Source organism: Thermobia domestica, chromosome 3 (assembly GCF_964235325.1).
Source record: "Thermobia domestica chromosome 3, izTheDome1.hap1.1, whole genome shotgun sequence".
Classification (NCBI taxonomy): Eukaryota; Metazoa; Arthropoda; class Insecta; order Zygentoma; family Lepismatidae; genus Thermobia; species Thermobia domestica.
Window position 1 is genome coordinate 346922686 of NC_137456.1, and position 26843 is coordinate 346949528.

The 26843-nt window shown below is 37.5% G+C and overlaps 1 protein-coding gene across 8 annotated transcripts in view; it reads left to right on the top strand.

The window, feature by feature from the left end:
• The window catches only part of LOC145681280 (serine/threonine-protein kinase DCLK1-like), a 360318-nt gene that overhangs the window by 229499 nt on the left and 103976 nt on the right, over positions 1-26843 (top strand). For all 8 annotated transcript variants that reach the window (XR_014130757.1, XR_014130756.1, XM_081752902.1 and 5 more), the window contains one exon: positions 24627-24723. Coding sequence is in view for 6 of the 8 variants with exons in the window: in XM_081752902.1 (XP_081609028.1) it covers positions 24627-24723 (97 nt within the window). In the remaining 2 variants the exon portion in view is untranslated. The remainder of the gene's footprint in view (positions 1-24626; positions 24724-26843) is intronic.

Consider the following 26843-nt stretch of genomic DNA (forward strand, 5'->3'; position numbering starts at 1 on the left):
TACTTTCACTTCCCCTTTTATACTATTCGCGCCCAGCCGTGAAGCTTGGGCTCTAAACCAATCCCAGCAATATTTTGCTTGAGCTCCGATGCATCGGAAAACTTCGGTACAATTCGTGGAGCCGCTTCCCGAGCGCGCACTTGGGGAAACGTCAAACAGCTGAAATTCACCAACAATGTTGCAAAACTTTGAAGAGATAGAAAATGAGTATTTAAAAAAGCATTTAAAAATTACCAATAATAACACTGCACAACAATAACCACTTTAACAATTATTCTAAAACGGTAACAATAATACGAATAGTAACAACGAAAATATAACGCAACAAAAAAATACATATACAAAACGGAACTTGGCGCCAATCCGACAACACTGCAACATCTCGTGAGATGTTTTCCGTGTAGCGCGAGAGACGACACTGACAAAATTTGATGGGTGGGGGTTGACGACACGCGTTCTATTGGGTGGTGAAATTGGTAGATCTAGGTCAAGCTTCACGACTCGGCGCGAATACTATAGTAGAGAACAAGGAAATGGCTTGTATTCTTGCGACCCTTAACCCTTTTCCGACTGTTGGGACTTTGAAGTCTCATTTTCTTTGTTCATACATTATTTTTCTTGTATACGTTATAATGTGATAGCCTATCCGCCTGACGGGACGCCTGAGTACCCTTCTCCCTCAACTTTGTTGAGCAACAATAGAATCAAAATTTATTTTTATATAGTCTAATGTACCCTCAGTTTACTATCATATCAAATTATAGTAAAAATTTAATTCAATCGGTTAATCGATTGCAGGTAACCACTTCTTGTTGTCTATTGCCAGTTTTGCTCTATAATAATCAATGCTAAAACCGGTAATGGTTAATTTCTACTACCTCCAATGGCTGCATCATCTGTATCAACGAATTCAACTTCAACTTTTAAGCCTTTATATCATGGCCAAACTTGAAAACTTTTTGTTTTGTAATGTCTCCCATGTGAACGGACAGGGTAAAAATGTATAAAGGAGTTTTAGTAAACTGAACTCTTCAAATATTTCTACTATCACCTACCATTATTACTCTAATACTTATCGACAGATCAGAATCGTTAGATAAGACTTCTTGTAACTATGCATAGCATAATTTTGGAATTCTAAACAACTGGGAACTACTTTTGTCCCCTATAGTAGTTTCGATTTTGTGATATCCCATTTAATGGTTTCAGAAAACTGCTAGGAAAGCGTAATCTTCCCTATCTTATTGCCCCTAGAATGTGTTGTATATCGTATATATGTAAAATACGAAGGAAAATTGTTCAAAACAAGAACTATGAGAGAGGAAAGGGAGTGAAACCTAAAACTGCTCACCCCACCATCTCCAAAGTGGAAACCTCAACAGATCCCTAAAACGCGAGGTTGCTTTTACTCTTCTAATTTTGTGTTACCTGAAACAGAGCAACGGCTCCCAAGTGAAGTATAATTCGAGATTGCCCGTTAATATGTGGCGGAGCATAGGAAAAACCTTTTTTCTAGAAGACGCCGTTGTATTTTGAGTAACATCTTTAGATATCGTTGGGGAGAAAGAAAGTCTTCCTGCGATATCCGTGACCTTTCTTCCGCAGTTTCACGTTGACGCAGTAATCCGTAGTCGGTGTCTCCCCCAAAAATCTTGACTTCTCCCCCAACAAAAGGGAGAATAAGATCGATAGACCATTATAGGAAGAAAGTTACCATAAACATTAGAAAGCAGGGGGTTCTCTGAGGGGGATGTGCATCCACAGCACCAGTGGATCTCTTGTAAACCGAGCTGTTTCTCTGTAGATAAAAGCAGCGATAGAAAACGCATCTCCAAGAATCCTTGTTCAGCAGTTTCCATGAAATATCTTCATAATTCACATCCAAAAAGGCCATCACAAAGTCTATAGGTAATGAGGTTCACCCTGAATAGAGATGCTCTCTCTTTGGATAGTTTCAAGCTGTACGAAGGTGAAGGTCAATATCGGAGGGGGGCAAGGGATATAACTCGATTTGCAATGTAAGTAATAAAGCTACCACGTATTTATTTCCAGTTTTGATTACAATTCGATATCTATTTGTGTAACATGTATCTGGAGACGTAGCATATATCCAGAGCGGAAATTTAAATTTAGTGATGCCCGACCTTTAGACTGGCTAATGGAAGTGTGTGTGATAAATATGATAAATAAATTTCCTAGTTTTACGTCGTACGATTATGCCCTATAACTAAACGGAGATAGGTGCTTAAGGAAAGTCAATAGTAATGAGAGAATTGGTGGAATGGGAATATCGGAAGAGACTGGGGAACCCATGGGCATGATATTTTCCACCATAAATTCATATGGCATGGGATCGGACCAGAGAGTCCTACCACTGAGCCACCGTGCCTCTCTGTGTGATGATTAAAATAACTAATAATGAAATATATTGTGTGATATAGGGCTCCGGTATTGTTGAAATGTCAACATGAAATAACTGGTGTTGTCTTCTATGAAAAATTACTGATTACATCTCCACTGTAATCAAAAGTGATTTATTTACTAATGGCTTGACATATGAATTCTTCATTTCGCCGAAGATTTAATATAGGGTGGCCCAAAAGTAGATATACACCCTTCCATTGATCAAGTATAAAATTCTAGTTTATGTGTTTATTTGCTTCGGCTCTTGCAAGCTTAAGATGTAAGCAAAAGCACATTAATAACAAATAATAAAGAAACTAAGTCTATCTGATGGATAGCAATAAGAAATTATATAAAATGCAGTACGGTACTGTATACCTACTTTTGGGCCACCCTGTATAGCTCCCGAATATGGACTGAGGGGAGTATCAGCTTACTGCCTGCAAGGGACGTGATTGGGGGAAAGTGCCAATCCCAGGTATCTGGGTAACAGTTTCTGATCCCAGTAAAAGGGAGGAACTCTGCAGGATAAGGGGCTGGCATCATACTCAAATAATGACTTAACACGTACTCTTGGATCCGGGATGTGGTACGGGATTATCTCGACGTGTGCGCGATACCTCTACGCAGAAGGGATAGCCAGTGAACGGGACCACACTGCAAAAAATACAAAAACTATTTTTAGAACAGTAGGACACTGTACACATTACCGACACTCTTTGAATACGTCCAGATGACGCATATTAACCCCATATAGATATTGTGTTGTCCAAGTATGTCCCAGCTGTATGTACAAAATATGCAAATGGTATGTCATCACTTTGTTTACGAACTGTTAGCCGAGAAGAAGCGTTTTAAGTATGTCATACTAGCTATTGTTTTTAAAGAATTAACGCTTTTGGACACGCGAAGCACACTTTCTCAACACACAGTTGATATATTTTCCCCTCAACATCTGTACCAAAAGTATTTAAATCATGTTTTATTTTTACAGTGCACAGTATAGGTGTAGGCAGGACCGGGATTGAACAAGCCCCCTTGGGCATGCCTGCTACTCCCGGATTGGTTTGGACTTTGCCGGAGACTGTGGTTATACCATGGGATTCGGTAGTTTATGTGAGCGTATCCCAGGAATCCGGATAACGGCGAGCATGGTCGGATGTGAGCTTGCCTTAACGCTCGGGCACCATACCTGCAGAGCAAGGGACTCGGTAGCAGGATATCCCAGCCCCCGCCAAGTGAACTTTGTGGTGGACAAACACCGTGTGCCTGGGTTTTCTCGGGGTTCTCCCGTTTCCTCCCACTTTCTTCATTCCACCATTTCATTCATTACTCATCATCACCGTCTCCTTTAGCCTAACCGGCATAACCGTGGGACGTAAAACCCAAAGATTTCATTTCATTTTTCGCTAGCAGGATCACCTCGACCACTGGGTTAACTGGTAAGCACTCAAGACTTCAATCTGACAGCATAACTTACAGACCAAGTTAACAAGACAAACCTTGACGGTGCACTACGTGCATGTATATAAATAATTCAAGATGGAGCAACTACGGACCGGATATACATGTAGTGGAGCCGGTCCATATCATAGACCAAACAGCCGCAATACGTCTCTTGTGGCGTGCGAAGTGTGGAAGTAGATAATTTTCATCTAATGTAGGACTTTGTATTATTATCACCATCAGTAAATACTCGACCATACGGTCCACCGCTAAGCCTTTGTTTTTAATATGCGGTAATTATCTTCCTTTCTTCTATCACGCCTTCTACTATACTTACATCACTCGTCTCACTTACAAGAAGGGACACTGAAGTTGAAGTCGAACCTAATGAGATTGTGGACCTAAATAATATCTTCGTATATTTATCTTCTCTCTATTGGCCGAAAATTGTAAGGTGTACTAGAGAACACCAAAAAATGTTATCCTGATTATGACTAAGATGTGGTGATCGTGTTACCTGCTGTTCATTGGCTCTTTGTGATCTACCGACTGTACCATAGACCATCACTTAGGTAATGTATGTAGATTTAAACATTTCGATTTAAAATATTCTGTGCTTTCCAAAAATGAAAAAGCAATTACCAAATCTTTTTCCGTTTTGAGTTCGATAGCTTCCGAACGAGAGCGTCCTTTCTGCCGCACTCTATAGATTGACGGGATTATTATTGAGATAGCCACCTATGATTGTGAGGTTTAAGAGTATTATTTTATTATGTACACTCATCTCCAAAATTATTGTCGCATGTCTATAAATATGTTGTTGTAGAAATATAACTTGATAATGAATTCGCCCGGTATTTCTTATAATGTTAGTATGTGTATAATCGGCAAAGACATGTATGTGGCAAATTTCATGTCGAAAGAGCAGTAAATAAGAACAATAAAACGAAAATAAAACTTTCTTGTCAATTTAGCAACATTTTGTTTTACTCATTCTAATTTTCGTATTTATAATTCTTTTCCTATCAAATTTATCATAAATATACATTTCTCGTTTATACACATGGTATCAGTATTAAAAGTACCCCTCAAAATCATTATCAAATTATATTCTTACAAGAAGACAGTTATAGATATGCAATAATCATTTTGGACATGAGTGTACATAATGTGAGGGTAAGATCATCTTGATCTACTCTTGTATTTATTTTTTGGCAGTTATTCACGTATTGGATAATTAGAGATCGTTCATTTTATTCTTAACAACTTATATGGACAGGTAACATACACTACTTGCAAATGAACTTGTTATGAGTATTGATTTCCTTCAAGGCAAGTTTCATCTAGTTGAGGAACCATAGAAAGTAATGCGAATGTGCTGGTAAAGTTGAAATGATAAATGACTGCTGTTGAACACTCCGGTGTTCGATTATATGTACTGTCAGCAATCAAGGATAGTAAAGATAATGATGATGAAAACACGCGATGTCGATCAGACACACAAGAAGAGACGTCACCGCAATTGCAGGAGACTCGAGGCATTGTTCCACATTCGATTGGATACGTTCCAGCGGGTGGCGAGTGATTGTCGTTGGAAGATCCCAGTGCCAGCTGCGGTGAATCTCAAGAGGACACAGTTTCGTGTCGTCGCCCAAGCATTCTTTTGCTTCATACAACAGGAAATAGTTGTCTAAATATAAATTAGATCAACTCTTGTAGACGGTCCGTTGTTTTCTTTCTACTTTTTTTTCTATGATACATGGAATTGTTCCTTCTGTAATATAATTTGTAATACCGGTAGTGTGATTTAACATTATAACGTCGCATAAGAACCAGAGGAATGTAACTCCATTTTCTTAGGTTTACAGGCCAGAGGACAAAAATAGTACTTCCTTAGAAAGATGTGTTTTTAATAAGGTGGTAATTGAGCTACATTATAACGTATGATTGACAAGGAGGACAGATGGCGCTACGTTTCATGTACACCAAGTGGAGCTTTCAAAATTATGTCCAAACATGGAGAAAACGAAAACCACGTTTTTGGACTTACGTTGCTCTGGTTCTCATGCGACGATAACGGAAATAGTATTATATTCTTTAAAATATCAAAAAACGTATGTCTTATTTTCCCCTGAACAAATCAGTTAAGGGAAATCATTCCTCAAAATTAGTAAGTTGGTATATTAACGTCCCTCAGTTGTTTCCCTTAGACTAGAGGAGACAGTTGAATAGTAAAGGAGCAATTACAGGATTAAGATACTAGAACAAAATGTAAGAACCCGAGAACATGTACTGACAGTATTGTCCACTGCAAACACAGATGACCTGGAATCGAACCAGCAATTCTTCGTACCAAAAGTGGGTGTTCTGTAGCTGCCACGCGAAGGTGCCACAAGTTATCGCTAAAATCTTATTGTCACATAGCATATCTGATAGAGCATCATGAGAAATGAAAATGAGAAAAATTTAAGGTGCTATGGACCAGAACAATAGGAGCTATGGGACTTCAAAATTTGAATATACAAAAAATTATATCATGGAATTATGTAAGTTTAAAGTAAATATCTTGAAGATCGCTAAAGCAATCAAAACAAAAGTTGCACAATATAATGAGAACAAAATGCTCTATCGAAAACCAGTGTTGCCATAGATGAAGCAGTATTGCCACCTCAGCATAAAATATTTTGTTTGAAATAGCACCATATACAAGTGAGCACAGATTTAAAATGCACTATTGCCACTAAACATAACTGTGAAGTGTAGTGGTACAATGTTACATATTGTTGGAGCTACGTGTGCTGAAAATGTACAATGGAGAAGTCTGATATCTGGCAACAGATGGTTATAAAGGAATCCGGGTCTCATACTATGAATTTAGTTCAAATGCATAACACCGATAATATAACATAGCAAAATGTCAGCAGTGTCACAAAATATTGATGCATTTGAAAAACGAAATTGAGTGATGCCATTTTTATGGCCTATGTCAACTTCGAAACTGTATAAGACGGGACCTATAGTGTAAAGTGGAATGAAAGATAAAAAGACGACTATGAAAGAGAAAAATAACAGTGAAATGTAAAGTGAAAGGTACAACAAAAACATATCCGAGGCGGAATTGGAACCCGCGATCCCTAATGTATCGGTTGTCTAGCCTTCTAGACCACACGGCTATTCGGACCGACTAGAAACGAAATGAGGTAGTAATAAAATAATTATATTTCCAATATGAATATGGTAATATTGCAGTGTACAAACATAATCATATGGTATGTAGCAGGGGCGGATCCAAGGGGGGGCGATCGGGGCGATCGCCCCCCCCTCCAGAAGAGGAAACTTTCTTCTTTTATATATATAAATAAAATCCATCCCAGAGTTTGGAGCCCTTAAAAGTAGCATTATGACAACCTACCGCCCCCCTCCAGAAGTCGGTCCTGGATCCGCCCCTGGTATGTAGGAGAACACGAAAGATACAAACCAAGAAAGTACTCTTCGAAATATTAATAAAATAATCTGGAGAACCAGTTTACAGAATTAGAAAACACGGTTTCTTTCCTCGCGCGTATCATTTTGTTTTCGCGAGTTGTCTGCTTATTCATCAGGGCTACAGAAATATAATTTAAAAAAAAAAAAAAAAACTTTTTCTAATGCATTTCTTTATTACTATCTGTCGCCCGTATCAGACTTCTTTATTGAATATTTTCAGCACAAATAGCTCCAATAGTGTTCAACATTGTATCACTACACATCATTGTTATTTTTAATGACAATAGTGCATTTTAAAACTGTGCACGCTCGTATATGGCGCTATTTCAAACAAAATATTTTATGCTGAGTTAACAACACTGCTTCATCCATGGTAACACTATTTGTGATTTCCGATAGGGCATTTTCTTCTCATACTGTGCAACTTTTGTTTTGTTGCTTTAACGGTTTTGAAGATATTTACTTTAAACTTACATAATTCCATGATATAATTTTTTGGATACTCAAATTTTGAAGCCCGTAGCTCATATCCTTCTTGTCCATATCATAAATCTTGCTCATTTTCATTTCTCATGATGCTCTATCAGATGTGCTATGTGACGATCAGTTTTAGTACAACTTGTGGGACCTTCCCTTATATTTCAATGCATCAACTGAATAGGCGAGAAGAATATTACACAATACTTTTAGGGGTAGTTCTATCCAATTAGTTTTAAGTGGAGGGAAATAAATGTTACTTCAATATATTATACGGATTCCTTAGTTGGACCGATGAGTGCAACAATTGGGATATTTCATATAAATGTGAGGAGAAATCAAAAAGTAAAGGGACACGATTTTTCGCACTAGGGTGTGATAACATTGCTAGTATCCAGCGCTGAATTAGTGTCGTCTGCAACACTTCTATGCAACGTGTCGCTCTTATTCCCGCGTTAGACGTTGGAGAAACATGACAGCTCCATTGTCGATCTGCACCAAGAAGGAAATGAGTTCAGTGATTCGCTTTTTGTTTGCGGAAGGTGTTAAACCTGCGGAAAATATTCGTCGAATGCAAGCTCAGTATGATAACAGCTGTTTATCGCGAAGCAAGATCTACCAATGGATAGACCGTTTCAAACAAGGCAGGACTTCTTTATGTGACGAGGAAAGATCGGGCAGGCCATCAACGTCAACAACTGTGGACAATTTGAAAGTCACTGAGGGTATGGTGATGAAAAGCAGACGAGAACACTTCTTTCGCTAGAAGCCGCGAACTCCTCTTCTTACAATTGTAAATTATGAACAGTACTTGGAAGTTATGTACTTTTTTATTTTATTTATTTAATGCTGTTCCAATTCACAAGAACGGCGACGGAACTGGCTGTAATAATTATCGAGACATTTCTCCTCTGTCAACGTCCTATAAAATTCTCTCAAATAGTCTATTAGCAAGATTGACCCCATACACAGATGAAATTATTGGAGATTATCAGTGGGGATTTAGACGAAGTCGCTCAACTATTGACTAAGTATTTACCATTCGACAAATACTCGTAAAGAAGTGGGAATACAATATTTGTTGTGGAATGCGCTAAAAGGAAAATCAAAGATAGCAACCGGGGCCTAGAGTTGAATGGGGTTCACCAGGTTGTGGCATATGCTGATAATGTAAATTTAATAGGGGATGATAGGAGAACAATAAAAAGAAATGGAGAGGTCTTATTAAACGCTTGCATGGACATGAGTTTAGAAGTAAATGCACAGAAAACTGAATACATGGAAATTCGTAGGGATCGAAAAACGATAAATTATGGATGCTTTAAAATATCGAATAATACTTTTTGATAAAGTGGATACTTCCAAATATCTAGGATCAATATTAACAGTCGAAAACCATATTCACGAAGAAATTAAATGTCGACTAAAAGCAGGGAATTCGTGTTAGTATTCAGCTTAAAATTTCTTGTCGTCGCGAATTCTGTCGAGGAATCTGAAACTTAAGATATACAAAACGATAATATGCCTGTTCTTCTGTACGGTTGCGAAACATGGTTGCTTACTCGGAAGGAAGAACATAGATTGAAAGTATTTTAGAACAAGATCGTGAGATGAATATTCGGACCCGAAAGAAACGGAAATGGGGAATGGCAGAAACTTCACAGCGAGGAACTACATAATTTATACGGTATACCGAACATTGTTAGGGTCATCAAATCTAGGAGGCCCAGGTGGGCAGGTCATGTAGCCAGGATGGAAGAAAGTAGGAACACTTTCAAAATCTTAACTGGAAGACCAACCGGGAAACGACCATTAGGAAGACCTAGGCGCAGATGGGAGGCCGATATTAAGATTAATCTCTATACAAAGTAGAAACTGGATCAAATTGGCTAAGGATAGAAGTCAGTGGAAGGCTTTTGTGAACGCGGCATTGAACCTCCGGGTTCCATAAGCCATAGAGTTAGTTAGATACTTTTCTTAACCTACCCTACGGGATTTTTTTTTTTAATCTGATAGACAAACGCCCTGCAGGTTAAAGGAGATCAGTGACGTATTGTTGGAACTTTTGTATATATATACTCTGGACCGTACCCTCTATTACATCTCTGATTTAAAATAAGTATATTACATCCCTGATTTAAAATAAATATACTCTGAACTATAAAAATTAGGTGGGCGTATGCCATATACTGTCGTATATCCTTCGTCACATCCCGGATGACAATGTGGATTACTCACGAGGGAAAAGAGATTTTATGCAACAAAATACTTTTTAAAAAAAAATACTTGCGAGACAATTTCCAATCTTGTCTAATTGATGGCCATGGTTGACAAACTGGCTCTTCTGACCCTTAGTTTGAGATAGTTGGGGAACGGGATCTGTAATCACTTTTTAATGGAATATCTCGGTACATGTGACAACACTGTAAACTTAACGTAAACGTATAACATGCATTATATCAGTGGACGTTCTCTTCCATCACTCAAGTTTTAAACACATTCATAACTAGATTCACATTTCATACTGCTGGAGAGAGGCGTCTATATCGTCTATAAAAGTGGCTTAACAAAACAAACGTCTCTGGGAAACATAGAAAACTCTTTTTCCGTGGGTTTGAGAACATAGAATCAGATATGATGGTCGTTGGCAGAAAAATCTTGCAGCCTGCGTGAGAATTATTTACAATGTGCTACGTGTTCGCGCAGTGGCGGCGATAACGGCCCCGCAGACCCCGCCGTGCGGGGGGGCCCCGAGCTGAAGGGGCCCCCGTAAGAGACTGAGGGACAACCTAGGATGTTATGCATCATAGTATATGTTGTTTTGGCAATATTTGTTTTGTCTTTCTTCTGGGTCGTATATGGATTAGGAAAAGTCGTCTTCGTTCATTATCTTCTCTTTCCTCAGGGGGCTGACTGGCCAAACCGTTTCTTGCGGTTGAGGGATGTATTTGCGAGGTCATTGAACTGCTGGAGTTTATTCTAGGATCACGGACACTCGGAAACTTTCACTTTTGTCAGGGGGAAGTAGGTAGTTTGTTTTGTTTACGTTCATATTCAGTGCATTGTTCCGGTGTATATTTGGTACCGTCTATGGATAGTTTATCGTATTATCACGCGTGAAATCTGACAAGGGTTGAGATGGAATCAGAAGAGAACATCTGATACCGTACTGTCAAGAAAGTTATAATTGTTCAAGTGCAGTGCGGGGATCTACTGCAGAGACTTCCCTCATTCTCTATTTTTTTTTTCTCTCTCTCTCACTTGCCGCTACCAGTCGAGTAGGGGCCTACGTGGAAACCCTGCACGAAGAGACTTTTTTTTTTCTGTAGCCCCTCCCTTCGTTCAACGCGTAGTCTTGTGTTTGAGTGAAGTCGATAGATTCCGCAGTGGTCAATGTTTGTACTTTCAAAAACTGGACGATTGCTATATTCTCAGGGTTCTTTTACTTTTCTTTGTGAAAGGAATTGAATGTTTCCACATACAATGTCTGACAAGCGTAAATATTTAAGCGGGGCTAAGAAACGCAAAATTCAACAGGAAAAAGAAACTGCTAATAAAAGACTAAAGAAAATAAATACAATTTTCTTGCCAGCAACGAAAACTTCGACGCATACTGGCAATGAAAACGCAGGAAGTAGTGCTAGTTCCGAACGAAAACCTCGAGATATTTCGATTTTGGATAATAATTATGGTGTTGTACGGGCCAGTGAATGTGATACTAGTGTAATTAGTGCTCAAGGTACTTCCCAACGAGAAACATGGGATTTTCCAATTTCGGACAATAATAATTACGTTGCAAAGGCCAGTGAATGTGATACTAGTGCAAGTAGTGCCCAAGCTAGTTCCCAACAAGAAACAGAGGATTATTCCATTTCTGACAATAATAATGGCGTTGTAAAGTCTAGTGAATGTGATACTAGTGCAAGTAGTGCCCAAGCTAGTTCCCAGCAAGAAACAGAGGTATTTTCCATTTCACACAATAATAGTGCTGTAAAGGCCAGGGAATGTGATTCTAGTGTATGCACTGCTACAGTTTCAGATACTTCAAAACCTTTTTCTCCAAATTTTTCCAAACCCTTTCCTAGTGACAGAGGCCTTTACAAAGAAGCGCTTACCCCAGAGGCAAAAAGAGCTATTCTCGCATCTACACCGTGTCGACCCAAAGCTCCCTTCCCGCGAGATCCGCAAACAAACAGATCTTTTAGTGAAAAGTATTACTTCATTAAAACTAAAAGCGGTCAAAAAGTAGAAAGATTTTGGTTGTGTTATTCAGTTATTTTGGATGCTGTTTATTGTGAACCCTGCTGGCTTTTCAACGAATCTTGCAGTGAGCGTTCATGGCAAAATGGCGTTATTCGGGATTGGAAAGGGCTCAGTAAGAAAATTAAGGTGCACGAAAAAAGCAAATCTCATTTGCAAGCATGTGTTACGTATACTATATGGAAGAAAAATGGCACGGTAGAAGATCAAATGAATGAAGAACGGCGAAAATGGAGAGACATACTAACACGTATTGTTGATGTTGTGCGAACATTAGCTATGTGCGCGTTGCCGTTTCGAGGCCATAGGGAGGACAGTCAATTAATTGATCCCGGAAGTGGAAATTTTCTCAATATAATTGATTTGCTTTCAAGATACGATTCGTTACTAAGATCGCATGTAAGAAACAAGGAAACACGAATTAAGTATTTACATCATGATATTCAGAATGAGATGATAGAACTACTGTCAAATTCTGTTCTGAACGCGTTAACAACAGAAATAAATTTGGCCCCGTTCTTTTCCCTAATTGTAGATACCACACAAGATATTTCTAAAAAGGATCAACTCAGTCTTATCATTCGCTATGTTGTGTTTGATAATTCATCAGAAGGTCTGAAGCTTCAAATAAAGGAATCTTTTCTAGGATTTTGGGAAATAATATCACATACTAGTGAGTCATTTCAAAACAAAATTTTAGGAATTCTTGAGGAAAATGGAATAGACATTAATAAGTGCAGAGGCCAAGGTTACGATGGCGCAGCGAATATGAGTGGTAAATATAGTGGTCTTCAAACGAGAATAAAGAAGAAAGTTCCTAATGCAGAATTTGTGCACTGTGCTGCTCATAATTTAAACCTTGTTCTGAACGATTCTGTGTCAAATGTTAATCAGGTGAAACAATTCTACGATATTCTTCAAGAAGTGTATATTTTTTTCAGTGAAAGCTTACCTCGATGGCAAGAGCTGAACAAAACATTAGCTGAAGATGGTCAAATTTGTATCACATTAAAGAAGTTGTGTCCAACAAGATGGCCATCTCGCTATGATTGTCTTTTAGCCATACGAAATAACTATCAATCCGTAATGAAATGTTTGACCAACGTACTATTGCGTAGCTCCAAAGGTCCAGAAAAACAGCAAGCAATGACTCTGAAAAAACAACTGGACAACTTTCAGTTCCTTTTATTGCTTACATTACAAAGTAAAGTTCTGGAAAATATCAACATCACATCCAAGATGCTGCAAAGCGACAATGCTGACCTTGAAACAGCTCGTATTCTTCTGGGCCGAGCAATTGCCAATCTCAAATCCCTGCGAGATAATTTTTCGGGATTTCTGGATGAAGCTAAAGAACTTGCCAGGTCGTGGCACGTAGATTCTAATATAAAGGGAAAGCGTGTCCGAAAAGTTAAAACATTTTTTGATGAAGTGGCAAGTGAACTTCCTGTTTCGGATCCGTTGAAGACATTCCAAATATCTGTTTTCAACGTTGTACTTGACATTGTGATTTGTCAAATTAAAAGCAGATTCAGCGGTTTGAGTGAGATACTTGAACACTTTTCATTTTTGACACCAAAGTGTTTAAAAGGACTTACCAATGAAGAAATTTCAGATAAAACTTCTTTATTTGTTGACAAATACAAGAATGACATTTCGGGAAACCTTTTAGAACAAGTGTTAGCGTTCCGTTGTTTATTTTCTGAGGAGATAGCTCAAAGGAAAACAATTCGAGACATAGCGATATTACTAATTGAAGAAAACAGTTGTCTTGTAAGTAGTTTACCAGACTTGACAACAGCCTTACAACTTTACCTCACACTCCCTGTTACAACTGCTACAGCAGAAAGAAGTTTCTCAAAACTAAAACTGATCAAGAATTATTTACGGAGCACAATGGCACAACAAAGATTACGTTCACTGGCCATTTTGAGTATTGAACATGATCAAACAAAAAAGATCAACTTGGATGTAATTGTGGATCAGTTCTTACTCCTGAAAAAGCGACGATTTTCTGAATAAACTCACTTCTGTATATAATGCGTGATAATATTGGATAGGAGACAGACAAGTATCTGGACTTGTAATTAACCTCTTGTGTAAGTGAAGATTGTGAAATGTGAACATTTTTAATTACTGAGAACCACTTTATCCTCGTATATAAGTGTTAAGTGAAGATTGTGAAGTGTAGTGAACAGTTTTTATTTATTGAGAACCAAAACACTCTTTTCGTTATCTTATGTACGTTTTATGAAGCTGGTGCAATCTAATAGTGGTACAAGACGAGTGTCACAAATGGTGTTTCAGACAAACTACGCGGAGTTAACGTAAGTACAAATTGGTCTATCTATATTTATCGACATGTTTCTACCACAGTGTTAATGTCTATGTAGTTATTGATTTATTATTATTATTATTATTATTATTATTATTATTATTAAAATGAAAATGAAATCTTTGAGTTTTACGTCCCACGGTTATGCCGGTTAGGTTAAAGGAGACGGTGAAGAGGAGAAATGAATGAAATGGTGGAAAGAAGAAAGTGGGAGGAAACGGGAGAACCCCGAGGAAACCGACGCACACGGTGTTTGTCCACCACAAAGTTAACTTGGCGGGAGCAGAGTTTGAACCCGAGATCCGATACACACCCACTCTACCACTAAGCCTATAATAATAATAATAATAATAATAATAATAATAATAATAATAATAATTATTATTATTATTATTATTATTATTATTATTATTATTATTATTATTATTATTATTATTATTATTATTATTATTATTATTATTATTATTATTATACAGCTTTGTGTGTATTCAGTTCTCACCAAATTTCAACTAAAACCTATATGCTCAGTTTATAAACTCAACCAGTATACTACGTTCATAATAATGGTATTATAGAAAACACTAGGAATCATGATTAACATAGGGCCCCTTTTAAATTATTGCGGGGGGGCCCCAAAGCCAGTTTCGCCGCCACTGTGTTCGCGTGAACGACGGACTACAAATGGAGATAAGTAATTTCTAGACGTCTAAATATTACATTACCGTCCATTTCGCTGATGGCAGAAGACTAACGCGAATCCATCAGAATCATGATAGAACCAGGAAGTTGTCCTTCTTCCTGTGTTGAATACATGCATTTTCTTCCTCATGCATTCACCGAAACACGTAAAAGCTTGTCCGTTGCAAGAATAAAAGATCAAAAATTGCCTTTAAGCTGCTACCTGAACTGTCATGTATTTTCAACTCTGTCATGTATACTTTATGTAAAATGTCGGGATCAGAATATTGGTAACAGATTTTCAGTGTTGTACGTACATATTATCAAATAGTAGCCAATGTTGTTTCAACGAAAGATTTTTTTTTTTTTTTTTTAACTAAAGAGCAGAATTTAGCAACTTAATGACATCTGATCTCTACGAGGTGTTGTCCAAAACTATTGAATTATTCTATGGCATAGTAGATAGTATCATCATCGTAGTGGTTTCTTCTTGCGCGTATACATCTATCCCAAAGATTCCTTTATGGTTGGAATGTCCTATAGAAGTCATTTTCGGGATTTGCGGAACATGAGACACAGGCGAATTGTGCGGCCGAAGAGAACCATATCCAGCATGAATAAATTCTATACCAACTTTGACCTTTTCATAATAGTAGTAATGATATCCCGCTGAGAGTGCACTTTGAGCATATTAGTAGCATAAAGTTGCAAAAATGTCGTTACAAATAATATCTAAATTCTTTGAATCTCAAGAACGAATTAGAAATATTAAAATTGTTACTTTTCCTGAAGAGCTGGACTCTACTTCTGTGGCACAGGACCTGGGGCAACCGTCCTATTTGCCCCACTCACGAGACGGCCCTGAACATCGAATACCTCGATCATTCATTTTCATTATTTTTCAGAAGATTAACAAAAAAAAAAAAAAAAAAAACTCAAATCCGATGAGTATGGTGTGGAGGACACAAATCAGGCATGTTACCAATTATTATTATTATTATTATTATTATTATTATTATTATTATTATTATTATTATTATTATTATTATTATTATTATTATTATTATTATTATTATTATTATTGAAAAAAGTGCATATAGTGTTGTACGCCTTGTGTTCTGGAGCATTATCAACATGAATTCAATTCCGAAATATCCTCTGAGAATCACATGTTCAGATGTATTCAAACAAGGAAATATCGGTTTGCTCGTGTTCTCTCCAGCTGAATCAGGAAACGCCATGGCCTGTAGAGCATAGTGCTCAATGTGTCCAAAACAAAATTTTAAAATTTATTCCAAACAGGCGGAATCTCTTGAATTTTCTTCCTACCTTTCTGAAAATAAGATTATAGTTCACACTTCAGGGTGAAAAAAAATCTAATTTATCGAAAACACCTGTAACGATAAATTTCTCTGCGTTTGTTCCCTCTATGCTAAATAGCAAAACTTTTCCTTTTCGTATACATTACTATGCTACTGCTATTGGGGGCACGGTGGCTCACTGGTAGAGTCCTTACTTCTGGTACAGGGAGTCCCTTTTTCGATTCCCAGCCAAGCAAGTTTGTGGTGGACATCTTGTCCGTGAGTTTTTTCGGGGTATTCCCGTTTTCTCCTACATTCTCATTCCATCATTCATTTGCCCTTATCATGCGTCTCTCTCAGCCTAAAGGGCATTAACTGTGGGACGTGAAACTGAAAAATTTGATTTTGTTACCGCCATTGTTCCAACTTTGTGCTGCCACGCAGGGGCGTAAATAAGGGCCCCACAGACCCCGCAATGCGGGAGGCCCTCAAGCCATCAGGGGCCCTAAATCATTAAATGGGACGTACAGAAGGGGCCAACATACGCTGTCTGCGTGAGAGCTCTCAAGCTTTTAGTTACGCCACTGCAGCCACGTGTCGGTCAGTCCTCTAACCGTTCATCATATTAGTTGAAAACTTTCATGACAGTCGGTCCCTATTTCGTAAATTCATCGCACTTCGAAGAATTTGAGTCCGTCATAATTTAAGAATAAATGATGCGTGTACACTTGTAATATCAATGTTTCTTAGAAGAGAGTGTACAATTCATTAATTTTGCTAAAGAGGAGAAAGTGGTTATTTATGTCATAGCATTTTCCTTCGTTTGAAACACACAGGGTCCATTGATGTCGATGGCATCCGAAATAGATGAAGAGCTGATCTCTCTCCCTCCGGATGAATGCATTGATCGTTATCACAGGCTCTGAGAAGAGAAAGAGACCACATCTTTTGAAGTGGTCGTCACATTTCCTGCGTGCAAGTGTAATGAAGTTAAGACGGCGCACCGGGTGCCTCTGAAGATCTGGTTACTTGTAATAACAAAATCCTTCTTTCTCTAGAAAACAACACCTCAACGCTATTTTTAACTTAGTTGCTGTCAAGTCGGGCCATCAAGACATTTTTCCCTTGTAATTCCAGAGATCGTTTCTCGTGGAAGATTTCGTGGAAAAGTTCCCCGCATTACAATAGTAGGATTGTTGAATACGTCTCATTCGGAATTCTGTATTTTTTTTTATGCAATATTGAGGACAGTGTTGTAGTTCTGGGGAAGTAGCATGGGAAGCAGTTCCATGCGTGTATAAAAAGTTTTCATATAATGTCATTTCACATATGTCTCTTTATGTATATAGAATAATTATAGTATTCTGTATAAATTGAATTATTGTATTTTGTTGTGTTCATACTCACATTATACCAAGGTGTAAGCTTGGTCAAACAAAGTTGGTTTCCAGATTCTATAATCAGCTTGTTATACTATTACCAGATTGTATTAATACTTGATAAATATTTTATTATGCAGGATTTCGAATAACTGTTTTATTTTTCGGAAATTAATCATGAGAACATGACGAGGAGCTCCTAAGGGTGTGCATTATTACTCTTATTATTTTAAAACTAAAGTTATATATTGCCTAATTGTTCTGATCGAAGTTAGGCTCTTGCCCACTTACCATAACGTAGTATCTGGTGTCATTGACCCTGTAGAGATAGGATTACAAGTAGCTTTTCCCTGTAGTAGATTGGAGTATTGCAGACTGGCAAGTAAGACTGTAAGAGCTAGAGCACATAGACAATTAGGATTATATAGTAATTACGACACTTCATCATATATGTAATTATTTGTATTCATCAGTTAACAATACGCCGATATAAGGACTCTGGCTTCTGTTGTGTCAAAGAGCCAGAACCCAGGGATAGCTTAACTTTAGTCTCGTCTCGAGTCTAGAAGAATGTTTTCGTCTCATCTTATTTTGTAAAATTATGTACAAAATTTTGTCCTGATTTTCTTCTTGGTTTCATATACGTAGGTAGAATTCATCCGAATCCTTAGTTTCCTTTGTTCCTTTCTCTGTATCTCTCCCCCAAAAATGTTAAGTGTTTGAATCCTCTCCAGCATTACGAGAGATTCACGAAAAGTGTGATATAACAACTTTTAAGCCATATTTATTATTAAATTGTATTGTATTTTAGCTTGCTTGTCTTGAAACGTTGATAAATGTTCGTCTGTGTGTTCGTACAATCACTTTATCTATGAAATATGTACCACTAAAGCAATGTTTGATATCTAGGACATGGATGAATCCTTGAGTTGTCCTTAAGGGTCTTCACTACAGTGAAATTAAACTACCGCTAATTTTACGGATTTTCTCTAATATCTTCAAAAGAAATAAAAATATTCGAAAAGCGGAAACGTAGTAAACTAGACAATACTATTTTGCATGTGATATCGTTATTACAACTCATCTATCTGCTTTCGATTTGCAACTGTATATAAATTAAGCTTTTTTTTTCTGGTTCGGTAAATAGTGGCATACCGAAATCAGATAGATGAATTGTGGTAAAAGTATCACATGCAAAATCATATTGTCTAGTTTACTACGTTCCCGCTTTTCGAATATTTTTATTTGTTTTGAAGATATTACAGAAAAAACTCTAAAATTAGCGGTAGTTTAATTTCGTTGTAGTGAAGACCCTTAAGACTCGAGGAGATTTCGTCTCGTCTCGAATTAGGAAATGTACTTGTTTTCGGGTAAGGGTCGAGACGAGACGATAAATCTTTCGTTTTGTAGGCAAGCTCCTTACTTAGTAAATAGGTACTCCTTAATTTTGTAAAATAGTGCCACAATCACCTCAAAGGTAGCCTACTAGACGAGAGTTACGAGTATCTAGTATTGAAAAGGTGTACATTTCAGTTGATGTGTCTCATCTGGTATTTTCTCATGAAAATTCTTTAGTCTTATTACGTGGGCATTCTAACGAGCTCACAATTGAAAACTTCTGCTCCTGTCGGGAATAGAAGTAACAACCACCTGGACCAAAGCAAGTATCCGTTATCTTTTATACAGAACGAAATATATATCAATAAACATAATTCACTGTAGGTGAAGTCGTACAAACAGTCATTTTTGTTTATCTAATACAGGAACATTAGGAATGGGGAGGGCAAACACCCCACAAACTTTTTTTTTTTTTTTTTTTTTTTTTTTGCATGTAGAGAAGTGAAAACAACACAAACAAAATAAATATTTCATTTCCACATATAATTTGACAGTAGGTGTGGAACAATGATACGTTTTGCTTCTATCAGAACCACGTTCTGATGACCAGTGCCTTGCCCACTTGGCTACACAAGAGCTTAAGTAAAGTAATATCGCAATTCCAATACTTCTTACTTAGTTTGTGCATGCTAAGTATTCACAGAAAAAACATAGTGGATCTGTGCAACAAAGTTATGGGTAAGTTTGGGCGGGGAAAGAAAAATTTCGACTTGTGTTCAAAGAAATTTTGAGTTTAACGTCCCGTTCAGCAGCGAGGCTATATGAGTGTGTGTTCAAAGAAAACTGAAAGTAATTTTTAATAATGTAAAGAAAGTTACGTTCTCTGTTGATTCTCTCGATTGTACGTTTGCGTCATTGTGTATTTGCACATTGGATTTTATTGTAGTTATTTCATTAGCAATTTTTGTTTGTGGTAAATCTGTATTTAACTTCTATTTATATGCATTTGAGTAAAAGGTTATGTAAAGGCAACGTGTATCAGTGTAATATTTAAAATAACAATCCTGCAAATAGAGCGCCTGCTAGTTGTCCTTCCTTGGAATCTATCATATGGATGCCCTCGATTGGAAACCACTACACAGAGTTACATTTTTTCCAAAAAATATCTTTTCGAAAAATGGAAAGCAAATTTTTTTTTTCGAAAAGCGAAAAATTTTCGCAAAACGGAAAATAAAAATTAAAAAAAAACTAAATATCATTGAAGAACGAAAAATGAAAAAGAATCGAAAAACAAATAAATTTCGAAGTACGAAAAATAATCGAAAACTAAAAAAAATTGAAAAAGTTTTCTCAAAACGGAGAACTAAAAACTTTTCATTAAACGAAAAGTAATTGAAAAACAAAAGATTTCGAGAAATAAAAAACATTTTATTTCGCGAAATGTAAAACGAAAAACTTTTCGGTAAGCGGAAAATTAAATTTTTCGGAAAACGAAAAATAATCGAAAAACGAGAACTTTATTTAATATAAACGGAAAAGGAAAAACTTTTCGTGAAACGAAAGATGAAAAGTTTTCCAAAAAACGAAGAACGAAAAGAAAATGGAAAAACGAAAAATCATATAAAACGAAAGATCAATGAAAAACGAAAAGGTAATTAATTTTTTTTAAAAAAAGCTGAAAACTTTCGAAAAATTGAAAAATGAAATTTCCGTAAATCGGAAAGCGAATTTTTCGAAAAAGCCAATCTCTAGTTCGTGAGAGTACAGAGTCCAACAGTGCAGATAGAGAACTCACACTTACAAGATATCTGTATTAGTGTTGGTTACTTTTCTGTTACAATATGGTTAAGTAATTGCATGTGACACCGCCATTACCGGTATTTTTTTTTTCTTCTTTCAACATGACAAAAGTTGTTCTTGGCGTATTAGGACTTGTGAGACATGGTTTTGTATTATTTGACATTGTAACTGTTAGACAACTCTCACGAAAGAAGAGAGAAAGAAAGAGAACGCTTTAAAGGAGAACAATTAGTGTGTACGGTTATGTGTGTCATTACCGTATGTTAATGACTTGTTAAAACCACCGTTAGCAGGATTTGTGTACATCTTTGCGATCTAAATTAAAGAAAACTATTGTGATTCAAGTTGCTGATAAGAAAAGTCAGTGAATAGTGGGAGTTTTATATTAAGCAACGAATTGTAATAGCAATGTCTTTCAGATGGTTAAGATATCAGAGTTTATATAATACGTAATTAGCGAGTTAACTTGTAATTAAAATAATTCCATTTCCGGAAGCTTGTTACTCTAAGGTGAGATATGGTCCTTCATAATTATCTAATTTGCAACGGCAATTTTGTGGTAAAAGTTTATGGCAAAAAGATGTTTTTGTTAGACTAACGAGAGAAACGAACTTCGTTTGCTAGTAGTCAGTGGCGTATGCATAATTTAATTACGGGGTTGTTGAAGCACCAAGTTCATTTTGCTGATATTTCAAATAATAGTATTGAAATGTGTTATTATGCAAATTCCTTAAGTAATGTATTTGCACGCAACAGTTTTTTAGATAGCATAATAAAGCTAATAATCATGGTTATTCATTTGCTTGTTTGTGAAATCATGAAAAAACTTCAAACACACAAAGTAAAACTTACAGTGCAAATTGCATTGAATTGAACTAATGCAGGGTATTAGTGTAGTATATTAAATCCGCCTAAGATGAAATCATATACTATCCAGTAGCGGAGAAATATACTTCTAAAGATTAATTTGAATTTCTTATTTTTATTTCCGTACACATTGTCAAATACAGTAAAAGTAGTCAACAAATAAACAATCATTAAAAAAAAAAATGGAATAGAAGAGGCATGAAAGTGAAAACATCCGCATATTGAAATAGAAGAAAATACAAATACAATTGTAATCGATAGGTAGTAATAATAATAATAATAATAAAACTTATTACAAACTGGAAATTACTTATCGGGGTCGCTGGAAAGAAACGTAAACAGGTTAGGCTCGTCTATATACTGATAGACGAAGTAGGCATCCGCTTAGTGCGGCCAGTTTTAGGGGCGGCTTTTCTTTCTTTCGTTGCGGAGTTTATAACATTAATAGGGCCAATCATTATTACAAGAACCTGCGTAAACCATTAAAACTAGCTACTATATGTGCTGGCAAGTTTCACGGTGTACAGGGTAGCCGGAAAGCCCATTTACTCCTTTACTTATTTCATCCCTACATTAATAATACTTACAGTTGTGTCCAAAACGTCCGTATGTGCACGTTCATAATCCTTGATACTCGGTGGGAGGCTTTAAGTATACGTGCCCGCAGAGCATCATTGTCCATGTAGCGCTTTTTTCTGACTTGTTATTTGATGATACTCCACAAGGCACTGTCTGGTATCGTAAGATCCGGACTTCGAGACGGCCGAGGATAAGAGGCTGGTGAATTTAGGGAGCCATATCCTATCCAGTGGCCTGGGAGTAGTGCGTCCAGGCGTTCACGAACAGCAAGTGAGAAGTGAGCGGGAGCTCCATCGTGTTGGTAAACAACCGTGTTTTTGGTGCAGATTCTGCAGCTGTGAAAGAAGCCAAATCACTCACCATCTCTAGATAAGTAATCTGGATCACGGAACCCTCAAAGATGTTATTCAGTCATTTCCGCGCAAAGCATGACGTGAAGTAGATTGTTCTCAGTTGCTGTATAAAAATATGGGTTTTCCTTTGGCCAATTCAAGATGTTCCTATCGCGCGAACTCCGATAAATACCACAATCATCAAAGAAAAGAACGTGTTCCCGAGCAGGAATGTTGGGAAATGCCTCCATGAAGTTCTTGCATGCTTCCTGCCGGCGTCATCGTCAGTTCGTTCTTTGATGGCCATTGGCCGGAATGCGTGCAGGTCTAAGTCCATTTTCATATCAGCTGCATTATACTCCTTGGAATTCCAAGTTCTGCAGCATGCTTTCTGGTCGACTTGTACGGTGAACGCATCACCCTACGCACTAACTTGTGCACATGTGTCCTTTTGGATTGACGGAGAGACATCCAAAACACTTCCTAGTCGAAAAAGCTTTTCTTCCACGTGATCAAAGTCTGACGACTTGGTGACTCCTTACCGAGCTATTCACGAAACCTATTCATCATCTGCGGCGTAGTTTCGTTGTTCCTTTCATGGACCCACACACTTGCCTCTAAGCGCTCCTCCAAAGTGAAGTCATTGGTATGTACCATTGTTGTTCACCAAACTGAACAATGAACTGGTCAACGCACAGATTTTATTCTTCCTCCGCGGCAGTCACGTCGCAATTCACGTGAGGAGCACAGTTGCCAAATCAGTGATCAGGTTAGGAGGTTCAAATCTTAGATATCTTAACATTACATTGTTACACGCATTTAGTTTGGGTGTAAAGGGACTTTCTTTTCTCCGTGTACTTGTACGAAACCGAAATGACATTAACTTACGTTCAGGTCAGAAGAGTGTTTTTTTGTTTGTTCTTTTCTTTAGGTAAAGGACCTGTACGTACACAGTACCCACAATAAATAGTATTAATAAATCAGGAGCGCTGAAATGTTTATCGTCTAGGGCTGTGGTTCTCAAACTTATTGTTACCGCGACCCACATTAAATAATGAAAAGTATTTTGTGGCCCACCTACTTTTCTCCAAATACACATTAACATGCTACGTAATGGTGGTGTGTTTCAAAGCAGTTACATTTTGTAAATTATGTCTTTAATTCTAGTTCGTTCAATAACAGTCCATATGAGTGAGTAACATGAAATTTATTTGAAGATGATGTGAACACTTCGATATCAATCAGCGGCGATCAAGCAAGTGTAATATAAATTTCTTTCTCAGTAACAGTATCATACGAAATTGTACGCATGCGCCGAAAGGGCTAAAGTGTTTCAATAAAAAGGTAATCCAGAGCTAAAACTACTCCCGACGGAATGCGGTACCTCGTGACAAATTTTGATTCACTCACTCTCTTTTCATTATTATCCAGCATCTCTACTGGTATAACAGAGCAGAGATCTGAGTAACCACATACTTTTTACCTCATTTAGAAACGCTTCCAATTTTCATTTTTTGAATAGCACTTCACCATATATTTTTCTGCATCAAAATAAAATCTTCATAAAAACAGGAAAAACTTATCTCGGCGCACTAAAAAACAATCTGCGACCCACCAATGGGTCGTGACCCACACTTTGAGAAATACTGGTCAAAATAACTATAGTGGATTCTGGGTGTAATAAAAGGTGGTATGAAGTAGGTTGAAATCCTGTTCTAGGGTATTCACGTTACATATATGTATTCATATCTTAATATTATAATAATTTATTTTTCCGTAATATCTTATAAAAGGAGTTAGAAAGAAGGTAACCCCGTTGCGTACGCCACTGCTGCTCATATTTTGTTTAATTGTACTTTTCTAACAGTGGATTCAGATCAAAGTATCATTAGTAAAAGGAAAGATGAAGTGGGTCTAATTGTTTGTTTGTTTGTTTTCTCCACAGGTGACCTGCCTCGCAGATTTCTTCCGGGAAGATGAAATCTTTATAGCGTACGGCCCAGAGCGTTATTCACATGATGATTTCGACTTAGACTCGGATGGTGAGTATCACGTTCCACTCTCCTCACTTTACTTTCGAGTGACAGTATAAGATTGAACAAACTTTTTATCATATATTATAATATTCGAGCTTGCCACAGAATTACTCGTTTCATGGTACCTTCATACAAAAAAAAAAAAAAAAAAAAAATGATTGTCTATCCTTTTGTTCGTTTACATGTATGCATATACATAAACCTAGAGGCATTCAGCCTGGTATTAAGATTCTTTCTCTTCCTAGATTCAGTACGAGGGTGGGCTGAAAAGTATAACTTCATTGTCCAGCCTGACGCGTGTCAGTAGAACCTTTAGCTGCTTTAGGGTTTCGATGTACCGCTTTGAATTCAGGGTAGTTGGGAAGAAACTCGATGTGGACAACGCCGTTCACAAAAAAAAAAAAAAAAAAAAAAAAACCCGCACAGCACGACTTTTCCTGTAGATGTGCATACCGTTTTTTGAGACAGCCTTTGTGACGGTACTCGATGGACTGCCTCTCGATCGTTGGGTATAGTGGTGGGCCCTCGATTCGTCATCTGTGACGATTGTGGACAAGAAAGCGTTGCCATCAGCCTCGCTTTAACCGCACGTCCATACCAGTTGCCATGTTGGCCATAACTGCTAATCTTGTAGACAGATAACAACTACCGCTCCGTGGCTCAACAAAAGTTCCGATATCTCTGCAAATAAAAATACGAGGAATATTAACTAACACAAAACTTGTCAGCCTGCCCTCGTACTTAAGGGGGCGGGAATAATTTTCTACTACAGTTTTTGAGAATTTAGTACATACTTTCCCTTTTCTGCTTTTAAAGACGCGATTAAGACATGCTGGACTTCAAATAGGACACCTGAATTTCCTACGTCTCAACAGAAATTTGATTCTCCCAATGCGTATTGTGTGTGCAAGGAAAGGTGGCTTCTGACAGCTGGGTAGAGCACGTGGAGTATTGGAGACGCTGTTGTCAGAGGCTCCGCAAGAGAGACAGCACCTCTGTCGACAAACTTAAGACGTTTAAGAAGTCGTCTCAACTACCGGCAACAGCGCGGTCAGTGACCTTCGTTGCCTAGCAACAGCGTGGAAGAATACTGCTGTGATTGGCGAACAATCCTCTCTCTCGTTTTGTTTACAAGATGTGCAACTATCTGTCAGAGGCCACTTTTTAGTAACTCGATAATAGTCGTACAGCGTTTTGTAACATATGTTTAGTTTTCTGCCAGAAACGCAGTTTTGCGTTGCGCTGACTCAAACCGACACGAAATGAGGCCCGTGATTTATATATTTCAATTTTGCGCTCTGTACTTATGCCCCTGGGTAGAAGAGACGCATAATTGTAGAGTCATTGGGATGAGAATGTGCGAGAAAACGGGGAACCACGAGAAAACACACGGGTCAGATGTTGTCCAGCAGAAACTTTTGTAATTTTGTGTTGCAGCATAATAACAATATACAAATAATAATAACCTATAGTAAAAATATGTATTCTAAATAAACTTCCGATCAACTTGTACTGTACTTATCGTAGGGTCGATTGCTAAATGATTCGAATGACACCGCTGCCTATCTAGAGGCCAGAGCGTGTCACATATGGTGATAAACGTAAACTCAGCGTTTATATCGTATTCTTCATGGGGAGTGGAATTTTTCCTACCTCACAAAATAAGGATGTTTTCACTGGAGACTGGAAGTATAAATTCTCGAAGTACCTTCAGCGCTGGTATATTTGTTTCAATTGGAAGAGCTTTTGTCTCGTGTGTCCTCCCATCTCGTGGAAACTCTAATAATGATGTCGTCGCATGAGAACCAGAGGAACGTAACTCCATTTTCGTAGGTTTACAGGCGAGAGGACAAAAATATTATTTTCTTAGAAAGATGTCTTTTTTAATAAGATGGTAATTGAGTTACATTACAACAGATGATCGGCAAGAACAACAGATGGCGTTTTGTTCCATTTACACCAAGTGGGGCTTTCAAAATTATGTCCAAACATGAAGAAAACGAAAACCGTATTTTTGGAGTTACGTTCCTCTTGTTCTCATGCAACGATGTATACTAGTATTCATTTAGAAACTAACATTACAATATGCCAATTGTCACGGATATTTGATTCATTATTGTGTTTCG